General features: G+C 39.9%; 1 protein-coding gene across 1 annotated transcript in view; it reads left to right on the top strand.

The window, feature by feature from the left end:
- The window catches only part of CEP350 (centrosomal protein 350), a 160,679-nt gene extending 140,865 nt beyond the window's left edge, over positions 1–19,814 (top strand). Inside the window, 6 exon segments of the mRNA XM_008166589.4 lie at positions 29–111; positions 1,171–3,269; positions 4,353–4,754; positions 4,844–4,990; positions 5,552–5,674; positions 15,687–19,814. Of these exon segments, the coding sequence (XP_008164811.2) occupies positions 29–111; positions 1,171–3,269; positions 4,353–4,754; positions 4,844–4,990; positions 5,552–5,674; positions 15,687–15,851 (3,019 nt within the window). The 3' untranslated portion in view covers positions 15,852–19,814.
- The last annotated feature ends 366 nt before the right edge of the window (positions 19,815–20,180 follow it).

Below are 20,180 nucleotides of genomic sequence, written 5' to 3'. Positions count from 1 at the left end.
ATTCACTTTATTGACTTTTTAACCTTAGGCCTGAGACAACCAAGAATTGGAAATCACTGACTGAGTCAGAGCGGTCCAGAATATCTTTGGAATCCATTGCAGAGCATGTTGGTATGTAACTGGAAAATAAATGCTGCAGATGGAGGCGTCCTTTCATAAATCTTGAAGAATTCTATTCACTGTGTTTTGAACAATACCCATTCTTTCATAATCTCTCACTGTTTGCTGCAAGGTGAGAAGAGATTTAGAGAGAGTGGTTAAGTCAAAATTGAATGCATAATACACACTTTTTCTTTATAGTTGTATTTTTTTTCACATTTACATTTGTTTTGATTCTAACATTAATCTTCTGAAGAACAAATTTCACTATTCTTCCCCTTAGCTGTAAAGCATCTTATTTGGGTCTCATCTTTTAAGAGACTTTAATAATAAACAGCCAAAACATAGTGGAAAGAAAATGGTAAATTTTAGAAGAATATTTTAACTAAGAAGAAATGATAGCATCTTGGCTTTTTCTTCTTGCTGTATCACTTCAACTTAGGAGACAGCAAAAGCAAACAATGTGCTGAACCACAAATATTTGGTTCTATCCTTGCTGAGACTTATGTGAAACATCAAGAGTATGACAACTGTTTTTCTTTTTGCCTTTTGTGTTTCCCAGCATCATATAATTTGAGAACACTGCCCTTGAAGAAGCCAAAAACAATTAAAGATTTCCTTCTTTTGTTCAGATATTTTTCAGTGGTTTACTATTAATGTTTATCTCTCCACATACATTTATAACCTTGTTTACCTTTGTGACTTCCAGACAAATACCTGAGCTTTTACCTCCTATAACAAAGTCCCATTTCACAATAATAAACTTTTCACAGAACAGCAGCAGAGGTAGGAGGTTAGAAAGAAATCTATGGAGACATAATACATACGGAATACAGAGGATGCTGTTATTATTTACAGGACAGTCCAGGAGCCTGTGAAACTTTCACAGATCCCTGTTAATATCCTTTTGTCTCAAATCTTTTGACTGAACAGCTGTTTAACTTTGGCTGCAGTTTCCCAATAAAATAACAGGCATTCTTGACCACACCTTGCTCTGATAGGATTAAAAGATATCAAAAGATTATTCTGGATGATTTAGTATTGTGATGATTAATTTTTTTTTTATTTAAGATGCTGTATCATCAAGTTCTGAGAGGTCTGTGTCTCTACACATCAAGAGACTCATTGACTCAGAGGTTCATACAGAAGAACCTTCCCGAACCCTATCCCCAGTCTTCAAGTCACCAGGGAGATCCAGAGCTGAATCTGGTGATTCTTTGGACAGTGTGCCCATATCAGCTCTTCTCCAAGATCTAAGAGATAGTGGCAGAGTATCCCATGTGTTAGTGAGCAAATCAGAAGATGTATCCAGTGATGATATTGTGTCTAATCACAAATCTGATATACAAGAGGAGATGGAGTACATAAAATCAGAAGAATCCGAGGTTGAAGATGCTAATAATAAACGTTCAGAGAGTTCTGGTGCCTTGTTGATGCTGGATATACACCAGGAAAGCTTACCAGAAAGCCTTCCAAAGAGAGACCTCCACTCTGACACTGAACAGTCTCAGAAGGAACTATTTAGCTTGACTGCTGAAAATATTCAGAGTAGAGAAGAGATCTCAAAACAGAGACAGACAATCAAAGATGATGTAGGGAGTGATCAAAGTGACAGATCAGAAAAGTCCTTTCTCAGTTTGACCAAGTGGGCACAGGAAAAAGACTCCTCTCTTCCAGAACAAGTTTTTACTCAAAAAGAGCCATCATACTCTGAAGATTTTGTGGGGTCCTCCCCCAGAAAAGAGACATCAGTTGAAGAAACTCTTTCTGCTGAATGTTACAAAGATGATTTTGAGATGCCTACATCATCACACAGAAAAGATTCTCAGTCACTTAAAGAGAAATCACAGCATACAAAACCCCCTAGAAGCAGATCCACCAGCCTTGGCAGTGAAGATGAAATCAGTGAATATCTCAGTGACAAGTCTCTCTCTGTCTCTGGCAGTGTGCATTCAGAGAGATTATTAGAACTCAAGTCACCAACAGAGCTCATAAAAAATAAAGAACGCAGTGATGTGGAGAAAGAACAAGCGCCCATTGAATCACCACTTTGGGTCTCAGTTTCCATCACAGAAGAAGCAAACACACTGGTAAATTTCAGTATTGGTGACCGGATACTTGTGAGTAACGTCCAGCCTGGAACACTGCGATTCAAAGGTCTGACCAGTTTTGCCAAAGGGTTTTGGGCTGGTGTGGAACTGGATAAACCTGAAGGAAACAACAATGGGACTTATGATGGTATTAAATATTTTGATTGTAAGGAAAAGCATGGTATTTTTGCTCCTCCTGAAAAGATCTCTCACATTTTAGAAAGTTTTGATACCTATATAGACACAAATGAAGATGAAGACTCGTTCTTTGATGACAGATTGGGTCAGCACCACAAATCCGAGCAGAAAGACAAAGAAAGATCCAAACCTGGCAAAGATGAAGAAAGCAAGGGAAGAGATGCAACTGAGAAATCGTCCCAAGATAAAGTTCCACCAGGTATGACTGCTTTAGAAGCCTCTGTTGGGCAAAACGTTGATGATTACACCAGTTCTGAAGTAAACCATATAAAGGAGGTTTTCACAGCTGTTAGACCACTTGCCAAAGAGCAGTCTGTGGTGGACTGCCTGAAAGATGCTGTAAAAGATGAGATTGTCCATGCACTGTCTGTTTCTACTATAGAAAATGTTACCACCATTCTATTGGAAGGTACCTCAGATGGTATATTGTCTGAAAAGCTGGGGAGGCAGCAGTCCTCAAGGGAGGAATGTACTGAAAAGTCAGATAAGTTTTCTTCTGGAGTTTTGGAAAAGCCTGCAACTCCACTTCTGGACCTATTGACCAAGGAAAAGAATCAATTAGAAGCCCAACTTAGACTGCCTCTTAGAGAGGAAGAGAAGTCAAAAGACCAGCTAAAAAAGGTCTGCTTGTTGACAGACAGTCTACTTAAGGATTTTGTTAAGGACACTGTCAATCAGCTACAGCAAATCAAGAAGGTCAGGAATGAGAAGATTCATCTTAGCAATCAGGAGCTCTGTGATGTCCAAGAGGAATTATCATCGAGAACCCCAGCCCAGCATGCGGAGGAGCAGGTAGCAAAGGGCCTGCAGAACTTTTTTTTAAGTTCTGAATTGGAAGATGAAAGAGAAGAAGTTTCCTCTCCAGATATGTGTCCCAGACCAGTGAGTATATAGCTTGCATTGATTTCAGAAGCTAATATATTAATTGTTTGTTTGATGGATAATTATTGAATCTGAGGATTTTGTTTTCTACCAATTTTGTTCCTCCCAAGTGTTGTCAGGAGACCTCCAGTGTCTCACTTTATGGTATATTCTGAAACATTTTGGAGATTTACAAAGATGTATGAAACACCTACTCATATCACATGAAAAACTGAAAAACATTCTACTTAGAGAGCATTCTGCTTACATATATCATCTTTCCTGTAGTAGCCTACCCTGTTTTTCATAATCCTAATTGAATCTGCATGAACGCCGACTCTTGTATTTGAAGAGTAAGTTTGCTTCTGCTTACTCTCCATATGAAATAATCATCCTCTGACCTTATAATTAGTTGCTATAGAGATCATTAAGATGTCAAGCTGCTAAAGGTGCTGGGTTAACAGCTCTCTGATAAGTGAAGTTTTATATCCACTGGACAGATAGATCATGAACAGTGGAAGTTCAAACTTCCCCAGAACCACCTCTAAGGGTAAGAAGATGAGACATGGCCTCTTTGCTGAAGCTCCTAACAAAGCTGATAACTGTGGTGGTATTCTCAATATGTTACTATCACAAAAAGCATCAGCTCATTTTCACATACGCCACCAAACAGCCGTCAGTTTGTAATGGCTTTTAGTCTACTGATTTAAGCTAGATTGATACTGGTGGTAAGTGAAGTGAAAAGTTACATATTCCATTACCAAACTGTTGAGCCACCCAGCCCCTCACAAACAAATTGGTTTCAGGGCAGAATGAGCAACAAGAACAGATGATCTATTTTTAAAAATGCTTCTCTCTGTTGTAAACTCCCTAGTAACTTTTCAAAAACATTGGGGAAGAAATGATGAAAGTGCAGGTATATGAGTAGAATCAAATGTTTCCACTGGTTTGGGGTTTTTGAGATAATTATTCAAAAGTGCTTTATAAACACCGACAATCATATCAGAAATATGTTTCAAAATCGAATTATAAGACGTGTTTGATGCGCAATAGAGTACATTACTGCTTTGAATAGTAACTCTAATTCTGTTTCTTATTCCACAGGAGAGTCCAGTGTTTGGTGCCAGTGGACAGGAAGAGCTTGCTAAGAGGCTGGCAGAACTGGAGCTCAGCCGGGAATTCCTGAGTGTGTTAGGAGATGATCAAGACTGGTTTGATGAGGACTTTGGCTTGAGCTCCCACAAGGTTCCGCAGAAGCAAACTGAAGAATCAGCGGTGCTGCCCAAGACAGAGCCACAAAAAGTGCCACCTAAGCCATGTGAGGAGCCTTTGGCTGTTCCACATACTGCAGTGGAAGTAGAAGGCATGGTGCATGCAGCAGCTGAGGAGCTGTGGAAGTTGAAAGAGCTGGGTCATGATCTTCAGAATATCAGCCTTCCCATAGACCTTAGTAATACCACCAAAGAGCAGGACATCGAGACTATAAGCAAACAGGTCTATAAACAGGTACAACCCTGGGGAACATTGATCTCATCCCCTGGATACTTGCCCTCAGAAGCTGAAGTTTTAATTTTGACCTTTTTCTTTTTGTCAAGGCGGTATTTGACTTGACGAGAGAGATTTTTCGGGAAATCTTTGCTGAGGATCCTAATCTGAATCAACCTCTTTGGATGAAACCATGTAGAATTACCTCCACTTACTTCCGGCGAGTAAAAGATCCAAATGATCTTGATGAGATCAAGGTAGGAAAGATGCTATTAAATTGAGACTGTTCTCATATCATATAATGCTTATATAGCATTTTTTCATTTGTAGCCCACAAAATGCTGTATGTAGGTAGGCAAGCATTGCCTGGAGTTTAACAGATGTAGCATTTGAGCACCAAGAGGTTTCAAGAGTGGTTATTTGCTGAAAAGCAATTGTGTAAAGATGGTACTTTTTTTTTTTTGTTGTTGTTGTTGTTTTACCACCCTCTCTTTCCTTTCATAAACTGAATTAGTTTTAGTCTCCAGTTTACTGTATTGTTTAAATGAAAGTTGTGCTCTCCGGTTAGTCAAAGCTCTAAGGGCTAAATTTTTTTTTTCAGCCCTTTTTTAAATATAGTATACATACTGCATAATGTTACCTCTAAGATAGGGTTATAGCTCAGTGCTTCCATTGTAAATCTCTTGCACTGCAATGTACATCTCACAGTTAAACAGAAATCCACCCTGTATTTTAAGATCAGATTTTGAAGGGCAGGTGCTCTGTACGGGATTCACTTCTTCCCTCAAATACAATATTAACTCTTTTCTTTCCCCTAGAGTTTCATTGCAGCTGAAGTACTGAAATTGTTCAGCTTGAGGAAGGAATCTAATCACAAAACAGATTGGCAGAAGATGATGAAGTTTGGACGCAAGAAACGGGACAGAGTGGATCATATACTGGTCAGTGGATAAAAGCATTCAGTCGTTTGATTGTATTCTATCCCCTGAATACAAAGTGTTTTAGTTATATCTCAAAAGAAGGCATGAACCTTTTGACAAAAGGTAGTTAATCCTAGGTGAACAATAACTATATTTAAGTTCCAATTAAATTTTTGTCTTTTTGGGGTACTTGCAATTAACAAAATAACTTTTAAACAGATCATTATGTGTGGGTAGAGAGGGTAAGAAGAGGAGAAAGTTGAGAAGCATCAAAAGTTAAAACCATTAATTTAAACAGTGAATTTGTTACAATGTAAAATGCATAACTGAAAGGGTAGCCTTTTTTCTTTGGACCAAAAATGGTATTCCTACCCGTGACAAATTCTAGGAGAAGGACTGGCTTTCTGCCTTGATGAATCAAATTATTTATTCTTTAGTAATGTTGTTTCCACTGTGACAAGTGATACTGAAATCCAAATAGATTAAGCTCCTTCCTGTGACAGAATTCTGATACAGCATTTCTTGGCTTTTTCAAGAGTTCTGTAGTTAAGACCAGTACAGAGTTTGAAATAGGATTGTAATTTCAAAGTGACTATATCTTCTTCATAGTACTGTGGTAGCAACTATGCCACATGGTACCCTCAGCATGTTCGCTAAGCTAGCATTGAGCAGCATTGCTGCTCCCATAATACCTCTGCATGTAAGCTCTTTTGAACAATATATGCTGCCAACGCTGGTGCAGGGATGGAGGATAACTCTTGGTGGCAAGCTTTTTAAAATTGATCTTTGGATGGTTTTACTGAATGGTTGGGGTCTCGCTCATCTGTGATGAGTCCACTTGGCAACATAAGAGTTTCCAACGCATTGCTTTTATCTTAACTATATCCTAAATTGGTATATAAAATTACCAGTTAATTCAAACCATGGATATCTTTGGTCTTTTGTTCGCTCACCTGTGGAAGATTTCCAGCAAAGCATTAGGAAGATTCTTCCGCCAGGGAAAAAGTTGCACCTTAGCTAGGTAAAGGATTTAAAGTTAGGGTCAAGTATCCTGGGATATCTGGGCTTTATTAGTATATGTGTTGTAACTAATATAATTTATAATAAGCTAAAGTACCGCCACATTAGGTATGGAACATGCAGCTATTGTGTGTCTTGACCAGCTCACTGTACCAGCTTTCGGTTATTATGAATTAGTCTCAATTGGAAACATTCAAAAAAGTGAATCAGGTTGAATGAGGTTAAAAATTCAGGCACTAATGTACAATAGTCTGAGACCTTCCAGATTTCATACAAGAATCCAGGAGTCAAAAGTTAAAACACTTTAATCCATATATTTTAATAAATACAGTCTGACAAACCTGTGTTTCATCCCACCTTGCTCACACAAAGAAACAGAGGTAAAACAACCACCATTTTAGCTGAAGCCTGGGAAAAATACGGAAAAACAAACTCTATGATATACTGTTTGCTTTAGGATTTGGCATTGCTCAGTGACATTGTTGCTAAGCTTATCGCTGCAACGTAAGCAACCAAGAGAGAAAGTTCTAGCTTAGAAAAAGTAGCCAAACCCTGGAAAACTTCTATAAACATATTTGTTAAAACCTCTTTAAACTGTTAAGCAGCTGGTTAGCTTTCTCTGTTTCCTAATCCGCCTCCAGCTTCTGCCACTTTTGTTTCTGTGGTCATGAATTGTGAGAATACAAATACTGGATCATGGCAGCATCACTGACTGAATCAGGGGCTTTGCTAAATAGCAGTGTTCAAAAAGGAATAGAACATGATGATTTAATTGCAATTTCGAAAACCCAGTTTCATGTTTTCCTGAGCATGGCAATAGTCCATTAAAGGAACAAATCAAATTTGGTTCCAAATTTAGATTTTGTAGACATTTGTCTTCAGAAACCCAAGAGCAACAGAAATATTTCCATTCGTTTTCATCTGTGTTCTTATGTATAGGTTTATTTAACAAATATATCTTTGCAACTCAAATACTGTCTGTCAAGCTCTGGAGTGGCTCACAACTGAGTGCCAACCTCAGAGCAGACACACCAAGCTGGTAGTGTGTTCTATAATTAGAATTCACCAAGCCAATAACAAGTGTGAACTCCTAGATCACTACCAGTCTTACCATGGAGTCACAGACAGTCCCCTTGGATTCTCCAGGGGGCCTTGCCTCCCAGACAAACTGGACTTTGTGGTAAAAGGTCACTCAAACCAAAAATCACGTCACATAAGGTTGCCCCCAGTCCCAAGAGACCTCCAGGTCAGTTGGTATTCTACATCTTACACCAAAGACTACACTGGCAGCCAATTCTATTGTAAATGAACTAGAGGTTTATTATCTAAGAAAAGGCAGTGAGAGTTATTGGGAGGTTAAAGCAGGTAAAATATATGCACAAGTGAGTCACTCTTTGTAATTCCAAATGATGGCAGTCATGTAATAAACTGCCAGTTTCCCAAAAGTCTTTTCAGGGTACCCAGATTGTCTCTGGGATCTCCGCTTTGCATCTGGTACACATCCCAAACAGTCCAGAGATGAATGCTCTTTCCTTGAATCCATTCTTAAAGCTTCTTCTCACAGAAATCAAGCTGACAGGGTAACTACTCACATGGGCTTTTCCTTTGATGACAGAGAGTGAGGAATGCATTTTGAGTCTTTGACCTCCAATCATCATGATGACCACTTGCTTTGAAATTAGCATTTTTCTGTTGAAGTTCTTCATTTGCATTTCAAAAGGCTTCTTTCTTGTCTGATGGGTTATTTAGTTATAGGGGTATTTACAATATAAATGTTTGCTATTGCATTATAACAGGATACAGATAAGTGAAAACAATGCAAGTAACAACCCATTCGGTTTTCATTAAGTTTAAACGCCAGATACACTCTTATACATTTAACAATTACTTGGAGCTAATACACAAGTGAATTGACCTGTGGCTTCAGGATCAGCTGGCACCTGCTCTGCCAGTGTTACACTGTCATCATACTAAAATAGGAGAATCTAGAAGTTAAACTATAGCTAGTCTGTTTGTAATGGCTGATTTATTGTCCAAATTTGATTTGCTCCTTATAAAGAAAGTAAATATAAAGAAAATAAACATAGTGAAAATTAAGTTATAATTATTTTTATTTTTAATAATGTGAGGCAGAGATTCTAAAACTTTCATTGTCTGAAATGAGACATTAGTAGAGTCTCTTGCAGGCTTCTTCCCTTCCCATTCATAATTGTGTAACATCCTGTGACAATTACAGCAATTGCTTACTTGGAAAAGTATTCTTAGTAAAGTGTGTACTTTTGGCTGTATTAAATGTAATGTAGCAGCTGGAAACAAGGAGAGCCAGCAACATGTGACCATCCAGCATGCTCGGAATCACAATTTGGAAACCACCGGTGTAATGTGTTTGTAATATAGGCAAGGAAATTTGTTGTACATTCCTCTTCTCCCAGCCTACCAATGATGACAGTCAAGTACTTATAGTGTTGTGACTTTGTCTACCAGGAAGCAAAGAGGTAATAATTCTGTCAGGCAAGCACTGCATGTAAGGCCCCATTTCAGAGATTTCTTTTTACTTTTGTTTTTCCCTCTGTTCCTGTTTCCTCTTGCCCAGCTTTGTCTTTCCCCTTTTCCTCATTTCTAAGCCCAAAACTGAAGAAAAGGACAAGTACAGATGTTGGGTTTAGTGCTGGGTGGTGTTGGTGGCTTATGATATACAGGAGATCAAACTAGAGACCTGGTGGTCCCTTCTGGCCTTAAACTTCATGACTCTGCACAGAGAGGGGCACAAAATAGACCTCAAAAAGAGAGCAGAAAAACCAAGGGAGAAGGATGATCGGCAGAGACAACCTCTACTGAGGATTCCTCTACCTCCAGCAGAGAGATAACCTTGTGGCGGAGTGTCAGTAACACACAAAGCAGCACAGCATTCCAAGAACTCTCCCATCAATCAGGTTTCCATTGATATTGGAGCTGGTCAAAAATGGGGTGGGGGAAGGGGATTTTGCAAAAAAATTTTGGAAGTTTTCATTTTGCAGGGCTCAAAGCATCCTTCACCTAAGGAGGCATAAAGGAACCGAGCACTTTGAACTCTGTGAAGGGAAAAAGAGACTTGATGTGAAATACATCTTTTAACAAACTAGAGTCTCTTGTACAAGCAGGTTTAGCTTTAGAAGCATATTTTTACTTTTGTTTGCTTGAGACTCGTTCTATCTTTATTCCTTATACTTGGTATCACTTAAACCTGTGACTTCTTGTTTAACGAAGTTGTTTAACTTTTACTATAAACCATTCAGTGCTTTGATTAAAATAGTGTTCCTTAACACAGTTAATGTAATAAGCTGCTAGGTATTTTCTCTTTAAGGGGCCAGTGAAAAGGATCACTTCTGTAAATGATCAAGGCGAGAGCTGAAGACTGCAGGGCAGACAGTTTTAGGGAAAATTTGGGACTGTGAGAGTGTTGGGGTCACCCTGAAAAAAGTAACTGGGTGGTAGAAGCAAGGGTGTGATCTGCATGCTTGTATGCTGGCTGTTGGTGTCAAGGCTGTTAGCCACATCAGCATTGCATTTAAGGCACTCCAAGTTTCAGGGCAGGCAGTGACACAACCCCTTACTGGTCTGGGTTGAACCCCAAAGTGTCACAGATGCCCAATTCCCAATTGGTTTTCACTGCAAATTTGGTACCTACCTGCCTTTGCACCTTTGAAAATTTCTCCTTCAGTCTTCAAGAAGGTCCCTCCTCTTCTAAAGATCTCGATGCTTTATTATGTTCAGACACAGATAGTAGATTGGCTTGCCTCTGCAACAATAGCCAGAGTACCCTGCTTTTTCACTTGGGCCGTTAGGCCTAAAGCCCTGTCCACAAGCATATTTATCATAGAATCATAGGACTGGAAGAGATCTTGAGAGGTAATCTAGTTCAGTCCACTGCACTCATAACAGGACTAAGTATTATCTAGACCATCCCTGACAGGTTTGTCTAACCTGGAGATTCCACAGCCTCCCTAGGCAATTTATTTCAGTGCTTAACCACCCTGACAGCTAGGAAGTTTTTCCTAATGTCCACCCGAAACCTCCCTTGCTGCAATTTAAGCCCATCACATCTTGTCCTTTCCTCAGAGGTTAAGAACAACAATTTTTCTCCCTCCTCCTTGTAACAACCTTTTCTGTACTTGAAAACTGTTATCATGTCCCCTCTGTCTTCTCTTGTGTTTATTTACTAGCATTTTGAGTTTTTCTTGCTTATTCCCCATATTTCTCTCATTAGTATACAGGCATCTAAGATACTGATTTGATTCCCTCCCACCTCCAGTTCTGTCTTGTCTCTCCCTTATCCCTGCTATAACATCCCATGCTCCCCCCAAATTTCGACCCTTCTCCCTGGTTTTCATGTTTTTGACTTACCTGTGGGCTTTGGTCACCTGCCCACCTGTATGGGACTGGGGCAAGGAGCTATACCACTGCTTTCTTCCTCTCTCCCTTTTCAGAGTTTTGAGGAAGGTGAAGCAAGACAAAGCAGAGGTAATGCTGTCAAGCCTCTTGAAGGCCCATGCCCTTAGTTTTTTGAGCTGATGAGCCTGTCATTGGCCATTGCTTGACCTGCTGGACCTGTTGATCCAAGGCCCACAATCTTCCTCTTTCACTGTGATTTGGAGAGATTGGAAATAAAGCAAAGCTGCTTCCAAGAAGAAGAAATCTGTTCTGAAATTGCAGTCTTTGTAACTAGCAACAGAGAGCCTACTCCTGTGAAATACGCATGAATTTGGAACCATTTTTTTGTTCAGTGGGGCAACAAGAATAATATCAATGCCTGCACAGAACATATTAATGCCCTCTTTGTAGGGTTTCAAAAAGAGCTCAGTGTCTATAACCTAAGCATCTGCTCTTCTGTCCTCTCTCTTATTGGAGTTCTTTCAGGAGCAGGGACACTAGTTCCCAGCAGATTTTTATTCAGTTTTGTTGGAGACGCCTGCATCATCCAGTGACTCCTCAGTGGGACCTGTCCTTCATTTTGCAGGTACTCATATGTTTGCATTTGAATCCCAGGAGGAAGTCTCCTTCCCCAGATGCTGCCCAAGCATCCTTGTAAAGTGCTGCTTTTAATTCTCATAATACTCTGTCAGATGGCTGGGAGAATTTTAAGCTCCCTCATTTTCTCTCTCTCCTACACATATGTGCACACCTTCAGTATTTTCCAGATAAGATGTATTCGTTCTCCTGCCAGAATTCATCCTTGAGGGGGGACATGAATTCTGCTTCAGTTAACCTGTCCTGTTCACAACTTTATCCAAGCCCTGCTGCTCTCCAAAGTGGGAAACTTCAGTCCTGGTGTCAGAGGTGTGAAGTTCTACTGAATTCTTTCATAAGAGTTCAGAAAGTTTCAACAATTTTGTGTGCTTTTTAAGACTGCTGCAAGGGTGTAAAAACTCACTTTAACCACCAGATAGGTAATGGCCAGTATCATTTGCTTATTAGCCAGCCAAGTGCTAGTGTACCAGTTTGGTCAAACATCACCTATTAAAGGTCTCACAGTAACTTCATGGGCTGAGGCCTCTTTGAAGAAATGTAAAGCCACATGGCAGTCTCCACACATGTTCATAAAGCACTATCACCTAGGGCTGGTCTACACTGCGGGGGGGGAGGATTGATCCAAGATACGCAACTTTGTGTAGCTGAAGTTGAAGTATCTTGGATCGAATTACCCGGGGTCCAGACAGCGGGGATCGACGGCCACGGCTCCCCTGTCGACTGCGCTACCGCCGCTTGCTCTGGTGGAGTTCTGGAGTCGACGGTGAGCGCGTTCGGGGATCAATATATCACGTCTTAACGAGACGTGATATATTGATCCCGGATAAATCAATTGCTACCCGTCGATATGGCAGGTAGTGAAGACATATCCCTAGACTGCCTGCACCTGAGTGTTCCTTCAGTTGTAGAGCTCTGCAATCAGCATGATAAGGTAGGCCCTCCTCAGAGCACCACTTGGTGCATGCAGTGTATGTCTTTGACTGAATCCCTTGGAAGGATAGGAGAAGAGTGGTGTAGAACAAAAGAAATTTCGTCTCTGTAATTCCTTTTCTTAATCTTCTCCCCTGTCATCCTTCATCCCACCCTACTTTCCTCTGAGGAGAGGTGCCACCCTACATTCTTGTACCTTTTTCTAATTTCTTTAACTGTCTGTGACGTTCCCCTGGTGTTATCTACCGGTGATCTTCTAGGTCACTCCAATCCTCCAGTCTGGGAGCCAGCCTGACCCTGCTCTGCTGTGAGAACTCCCATTCCTGGGCTGTTCACGCACAGCGTTTGGCATGTAAACTGCTTGGATTGTGCAACCGAATGACACTAGCCAACATCTCCTGTCCCAGACACAACCCTAGGAACCTCCGTCTTGCAGTGTCCAGTTATGCCCGCTGGACACTGCAAGTTTATATGAGTTTGTCAGTTTAACAAAGAAATTGATATGTACCAGGCTTGTTATCCCAAGGGGAGTCTCTGACACACTTCAAACCAAACACACTGCTTCAGGTAGAGTAAACGAACACATTTATAAAATCTATCTTTGTAGTTAAAGTGATTATAAGTCAAAGCACAAGAAGTCAGATTTGGTCAAATGAAGTAAAAGCAAAACACATTCTAAGCTGATCTTAACGCTTTCAGTGCCCTTACAAACTTAGATGCTTCTCACCACAAGCTGGCTGGTTGCCCTTAAGCCAGGCTCTCCCCTTTGATCAGCGTTTAAGTTGCTTGGTGGTGGTGTCTGTAGATGGAGGTGGAAGAGAGAGCCAGCATGGCAAACGTCTCTCCCTTTTATCATGTTCTTTCTTCCCTCTTGGCTTTGTGCCCCCCACCCCCTTCAGAGTCAGGTGAGCATTATCTCATTATACTGACTCAGGGAAGGGGGGTGATTCACTCAAGAGACCAAGAGATCCTTTGTTGCTGCCTAGGCCAGTGTCCTTTGTTCCTGTGAGGCTGGGCTGGGTTTGTCCCATACATGCCCTGATGAGATGTGAACTGCCCCTCTTCTCTTGGAGAGTTTTGCCTGGGCCTCTGCTCCTGGAGAGTTTTTGCCTGGGCTTGTTTTAAGCCATGAGGACACATTTTCAGCACACACAATCCTATTATAAGGATGAACATGGGGGTGCAGGGTGTTCCCTTGAGGTACAGAGTGTCACATTGTCCTCCCTCTCAGAGCCTCTCCTTCTGGGGGGAAGTGAAAGGACTGACCTCTGATATACAGGGCTTGGTTGACAGAGTCTTTTGCAAATTTAACACCATTAATCTGGGCTTGAATAGGGACTGGGAGTGGCTGGCTCATTACAGAAGCAGCTTTTCCTCTCCTGGAATTGACACCACCTCATCCATTATTGGGAGTGGACTACATCCACCCTGATTGAATTGTCCCTGTCAACACTGGTTCTCCACTTGCGAAGTAACTCCCTGCTCTCCATGTGTCAGTATATAATGCCTGCATCTGTAACTTTCACTCTATGCATCCGAAGAAGTGAGGTTTTTACCCACGAAAGCTTATGCCCAAATAAATCTGTTAGTCTTTAAGATGCCACCAGACTCCTTGTTGTTTTTGTAGATACAGACTAACACGACTACCCCCTGATACTTTGCCATCTTGTTTCCTTGTAGTCAAAGCCATAGCATTTTGTCCTTAACTGTTGGTTCCCGTTAGCCCTCTTTTTTTCCCTCCTGCTGCTATGACAAAAAGGAATTATTAGGGAGTGATTTTCCTTTGTCTTATACATGTATGAATGAGTTTATTTAACTACACTAGGGTGGATCTATGGAAGTGTGCAGAGCACTAATGAGAGTACGGGACTCCTAAAAATTGCCCTTTCACACTTGTTTGGTGAAGTGCATTTTTTTTCCAAACTCTTCAATAAGTATAAAAGGAGTTGTCAAACTGTGAAACCATGTGCATAACTGAGGGCTTGTAAACATAGCTAGAACCTTGGAAGGTCTGTTCCTCTATCATCTCCATTGCAGCCTGTTGGGCCTTCACATTACTTTTGGATTATTAAATTGCAAAGAATTCTTGTACAGTGGCTTACCCTCTTTCACACTCTCAACAGATGAAGTCCCCTTGTGTAGACAACTCAAAGACTAAACAAAGAGGAAGAGGGTACTGGGTTTATTTCAGTTCTCCCTCTTTCCCTGCTCCCTTATTATATAAATAGAGTAAAATACCGTAGATGTTGATATCATAACTAATAAAATTAGTTATGATATCATTTTGAATAACAATTAAGAATTATGGGATCTGCTCATGGACAAGAAAAATCATCAAATTGTTAGAAATTATTTAGCTGTATGTGGCATAAAATTCAGTTAGTACTAATGCTTTCAAGAGCAGTGAAGCATAAAATATGCTGTACAAAGAAACCGTTTTGCAGTATCATAGTATTGCACAACAGCATTGCCTGCCAGCATTTTTGCTTCTACTTTCAGGAGAATTAGTAGTGAAATGTAAATTTCTTTGATATTATGGGTTTCTGATGCTTATTAGCCATGTTCTAATCACCTACCTTCTTCCTCCCCCCGTTTTTCTTTGTACTTTCTTACAGATTTCAATCATATTTTCCTCTTTTGTGCAACACTAATCACATTGTAGACTTTTTATAAATAAAAAAATATTTTTTAAGAATATTTCAATTTGAATTCACACTATTGATCAGGAATGATGGCACATCAGTAGTGTTTTTCAAGCACAAAACTAATATAAAAATAGAATGAATTTCTTTAAAATAAACAGTAAACCAAAGGGGAAAAATTAAAAAAGTAAAAATATTCTGGTAAAAGTAATGTATCTGGTTAAGAGATCAGCTCTATAATATAATTCTTCATTTTACTGCTCTAAGAATTGTTGTGAAACAACTTATATATAAAAACAATTCTGTCATTGCCAGTTATTTCTTATTCTACATTTTCTGTGCTTGTTTTTTACTTGTCCTAGAAGGCCTGAAGAATAATATTCCAAGAAACAATGGAGTGTTAACATGTTGTTGTTTTCTCTCTGAAATCCAAGGTACAGGAACTCCATGAGGAAGAAGCTCAGTGGGTGAATTATGATGAGGATGAGCTCTGTGTGAAGATGCAATTGGCAGATGGGATCTTCGAGGCCTTAATCAGAGACACTATTAATGTTCTGAACCAGATAAATGAAAAACAAGGGAGACTGCTGCTTTTGTGACATCCGTGATAATAAACCAGAAACTACGAAACTTCTTGTCATGGGCTTTCTGACTCCTGACATATACTACATCTCCACCATAGCAATATTGCTGCTGGACTTACATACATGGTTTTAAAGGCAGTTCAGATGTGATAAAGGAACACAGTATTACATCCCGTTGCCTTTAGAGACCTTACACTGGATTTGTTGTTGTAAACAAGCATGGTCCTTCACTTGATGCTGGCTTGTGGTGTATTCACACCATCCTTTTGCTAATTCAGCACAGAGAATATATGTCAGCACCTCTCCATGGTCTCAGACTGGGACTATGAACTTCAGATTGTACTCTGAAAGTGGTTGGATGTGGTTGGGTTGAGATACTGGTCACTTGGCCCAAAATTGCTGTCAGCAATCTAAACTGAAGTGATCTTTAGAAAGGTGTATTGGGTGATTTTGATAACTGCTTGTCAGTTTTTAGCCATAAATGGACATTACAGCAATTAATAGTGTTATATTATTAACCACTTTGTATCTGCAGTCCTAACAATATGCATCAATGTTTTCACTCAAGAGTCTATTTCATTCCCTTGAAGTCCATTCCCATCTTTCATCATGCGATGTGGTACCAGACATGATCGGTGGGCTAACAAAGGGGGAAATGGATGAGCTTACTTTTTTGCATTCATCTAAAGAATTCTTTCTTGTTTCCTGTCTAATTTGCTTCAGTCAAGAGTAAGAGCAAAGTAAAGGCCACCAAAAACTGGGCATAATAGACTAGACGTTTGTCAGCTTTACTCCTACCATGCAGCATTTCTTCATCTCTTGGATTACCAGCAGCTCTTAGATAAATGGATACTCAGGATTCTCTCAGGCAGTAGACATGCAGGAGTAGAAAATGTTTCTTCACAAAATTTTGGCCTTCAATAGCTCGGCTTCCTCCCTTGCTACCACCCAACCCTAATAAATCAGCGAAGCAGTTATTTGAACGATTAGGGAAATGAGTATTCACCAAAGAAAGTGATGTCCAGTGCTTGACTGTGTACTTGTTCTGTGGTTGTGGGATTTTTAATTTATTTTAGGATAATTTATTAAATTGACGTTAAGGAAAGTGTCCAGTGCAGTGGTTGCACTGTCTTAGGTTTTGAAACAGCAGAACCTGTGAAAGGTACCTTTGTCATACTGCATCTGTCCTGGAAACTTCTAGGGTCCATATTCTTTGCACAAAAATCCAGCTTCTTGAGATGGGGGGGTCAAAAAGAAACAAACCTCAGTGGTCAAATGTGGGAAGGAAAGGACCTTTGAAAAGAACCTCACCTGGACAAATTTCAGTGATTGTGGAGTGTTTAAGGGAGTAATCTGAAGACAAGATGTGAAAATATTTCCTGCTCCCTCATTACCTGGCTTCCTTCTCACAAATGTTCTTTTTCCAGAGCATTAGGCAGTAGGCAGCCACCCTGTTGTATTTTTGAAGCTGTGCCCTTCGTCTTGAGTGCTTTCTTAATCTGTCCTCCCTGTTTGTGTTTCTTGGATGAACACCGACAATCTGGGGTAGAGTATTAATGCCTTAATAACGGAAGTCCTGTTTACTAACATGGGATGAGACCCAAAGCAGATTCATGTTCTCCAGGCACGTTGAAGTGCATGCAAAAGCATGTTAGGAGGCACCCAAAGATGCTGCAGCTCATGATATGCATGTGGGGAGATTTCTGCTCTTTTCCTTCCATCTGTTTTTGTTTCTTGGGTTTCCTACTGTGCATACGTGTGCTACTGTTCCGTTATGTTTCTCTCTCTTTCCATCTTTATTTTTGGGAAACTGTCATTGGAATATTTGCATTTTGCACAATGACACACAACTGGTAATTCTTTAAATCAGGGACAGCACTGAGAAATGTTGGCTTTTCAATCCAATCAAATTATCAGATGTAGTAGTGCCAGCACCTCATGTGTGAGTTATTAATGGTGAGCCATATCCATGAGAGCTTAATGAGCAAAGAACAAACAGGAGCAAATAGTGTCTTGGAACACCTCAGATAGAGCACACGTATCAGTCTGTATGTGGAAGCGTTCTGTCTAGCTGTCCAAAAATCAGATGATTTTCATGGGTGGCATGCATCTTTTTCATGAGTGATTCACTTGTGTCTGCAAATTAGCATTCTGATGCTGAACCTCAACATTGTCTTAAGCATTTGACAAAAACCAACTACAGCTGCTGTTTAACCAGCATGGTGTCACTAATCAGGTCACTCTGATTCCTTTTCCTGGGCCTATCTTCTTTTCAACAGAGAATATTGTTATTTTTATAAATAGTTATAGAAGAGGGCAGAGTACCAGCAGAAGGAGAGAAACCTGCAAAGTAGGTCTGTGGCATGGGTATCATAGAAATAAGTTAGTTTCCATCGCTAGGAACCATGGCCATTGCTGAGATAGTAAGATGGCCTGCATCTCTGAGGCTTCCTGTTGGGATATAGAGTTTGTGCATGTGTGGTACATGCACCCACAGAGAGTGTATTGTACTGTCAATCTTTCAAGATGTGGAAGAAGATTGGAGATTACTTGTGCCCTTGTTGGCTTGAGTAAGCAAATGTCTAGGTATCAGCTGCAGAAACAATTGCTACCTCTCCAGCACTTTGGGCAAAAAGAAACTGTAAAAGTAATGGTTTTGGAGAGATCACCATTTATTTTTGGTACCATTTCATAATGTGAGCAGCCTAAACTAAAACAGCTATGGCTGTTAAATTACATTCTCAACACTTGATAATTGTTGAGGTATACTGGAGGCTAGGACTGATGATCATCGACACTTGGTGATGGTCCTTTCAGGTCAGGGTTTGTGATCAATTGTTGAAGCAGTATGGGGAAGCCTTGAGTTGAATAAAGAGAAGCTGAATTTTCTCTTCCACCTCCCCTCCCCCCTTTTATGTCAAGCCCAAGGTGTTCTGTCTGGGTCATGGTTGAATTATCTTGGTGCAACAGTGTTGGAAAATCCAAGCTTGAGGGAACATGGAAACTCCAGAATTTTTCTGAGCCCAAAAATAGGGTGAGCCCTCTATGGCAGAGTCAGAAAGCGCTGGATAGAGTCGATATGAAGACCTATATCCCTTTTCAGTCTAGGAGAAGGACTATTAATGCACAGTAGAACAGCCCAGGATTGCGTGAATATGGAGAGAGACCACTTCTCTCAGACTAGGATAATGCCTGAGCTACAGATCTGGGCTATTACTACTTTACCTTTCAGAAAAGGTTTTGTTGCTCATAAGGTTTTGTGGCCTGTTTGAAAAATCTATCTTGTTCACTTTCCTTTCTTGAAAAAGTGGCCTTAGCTTTTTGCAATACTTGAATAAATTGTGTATGTGCAAAAGATTTTCAGTAGCACAGCATTAGAGAGCATTTAAATAACTCTTCTGCAAAGAACTGAGTGTAGTTCAGACTTTCAGATCCCATTGCTACCTTAAGAATACTAGGAGAGTAACAGTTGAAACCTACAAGGTATTTAGTTCAAATTGTAGGAATTTTGAAGTGTTTACAAATCAGCTAAAATGGAGAAAAGCAAAATATCCAGAACATATTTGAAATATAAAAATTAAAAATGCAAAAATATATACAGATGAAAAGGAGTACTGTAATTAACCTGCATTTAATAGGTTTTTTTCCTTGACTTTGCAGAGCCTTTTTATATACATTTGCAAAGCCGCCTTGGGAGACCCTCTCTCCCTGTGTACTGTATTGTGCAGATATTAAAATAAATAAACCTGTTTACTGTGTTTGTGTAAATAACCCGTTAACCTGGTTTCCAGGCCAGTTTTCAGCCAATAATCGCATCCAGTGCAGCTTTGCACAGTAGAGTTAAGGATGTGGGGTTTTTTTGTAATTATGAACTGTAAAATAACCAGGGTTGTCCCTGTGTACACCAATGTAAATATCTTTGTTAATTGAAATGTACTTTGAGGATAAAACCTGTAAATAAACTGATTTATAAATTAATTCTTATTTCCTGCTTCTTTATAAAATGGAGTGTAATTACACAAATAGCTGATAATTCTGAAGGTGCCCGGTGGATTTGTTCTTGGTAACATATTCCACCTTATCTCTGATGCTGCACTTCGGCTCCCAATTACAATCTGCTAAATCCCATTATAATTGCCTTAATTGTAATAATACCTTATAGCATGTCCTTGCATGTTTGTTAAAGCTGGCTGTGTGTTGTGGCAAAAAAATAGAAAAAATCGTTGCTTTGTTTTTCAAAAATACAAGTCACAATTTTAGTTGGAAAGATTAAAAATGAGTCATGATAAAATTTTCAAAATGGACTTTAAAAATCTTCATTTTAAAATTATACTAAAAATGTGT

This window comes from Chrysemys picta, chromosome 8 (assembly GCF_011386835.1).
Source record: "Chrysemys picta bellii isolate R12L10 chromosome 8, ASM1138683v2, whole genome shotgun sequence".
In the NCBI taxonomy this organism is placed as follows: domain Eukaryota; kingdom Metazoa; phylum Chordata; order Testudines; family Emydidae; genus Chrysemys; species Chrysemys picta.
The sequence above is the reverse complement of the archived record's forward strand: the minus strand, read 5'-3'. Positions and strand labels throughout refer to the sequence as shown.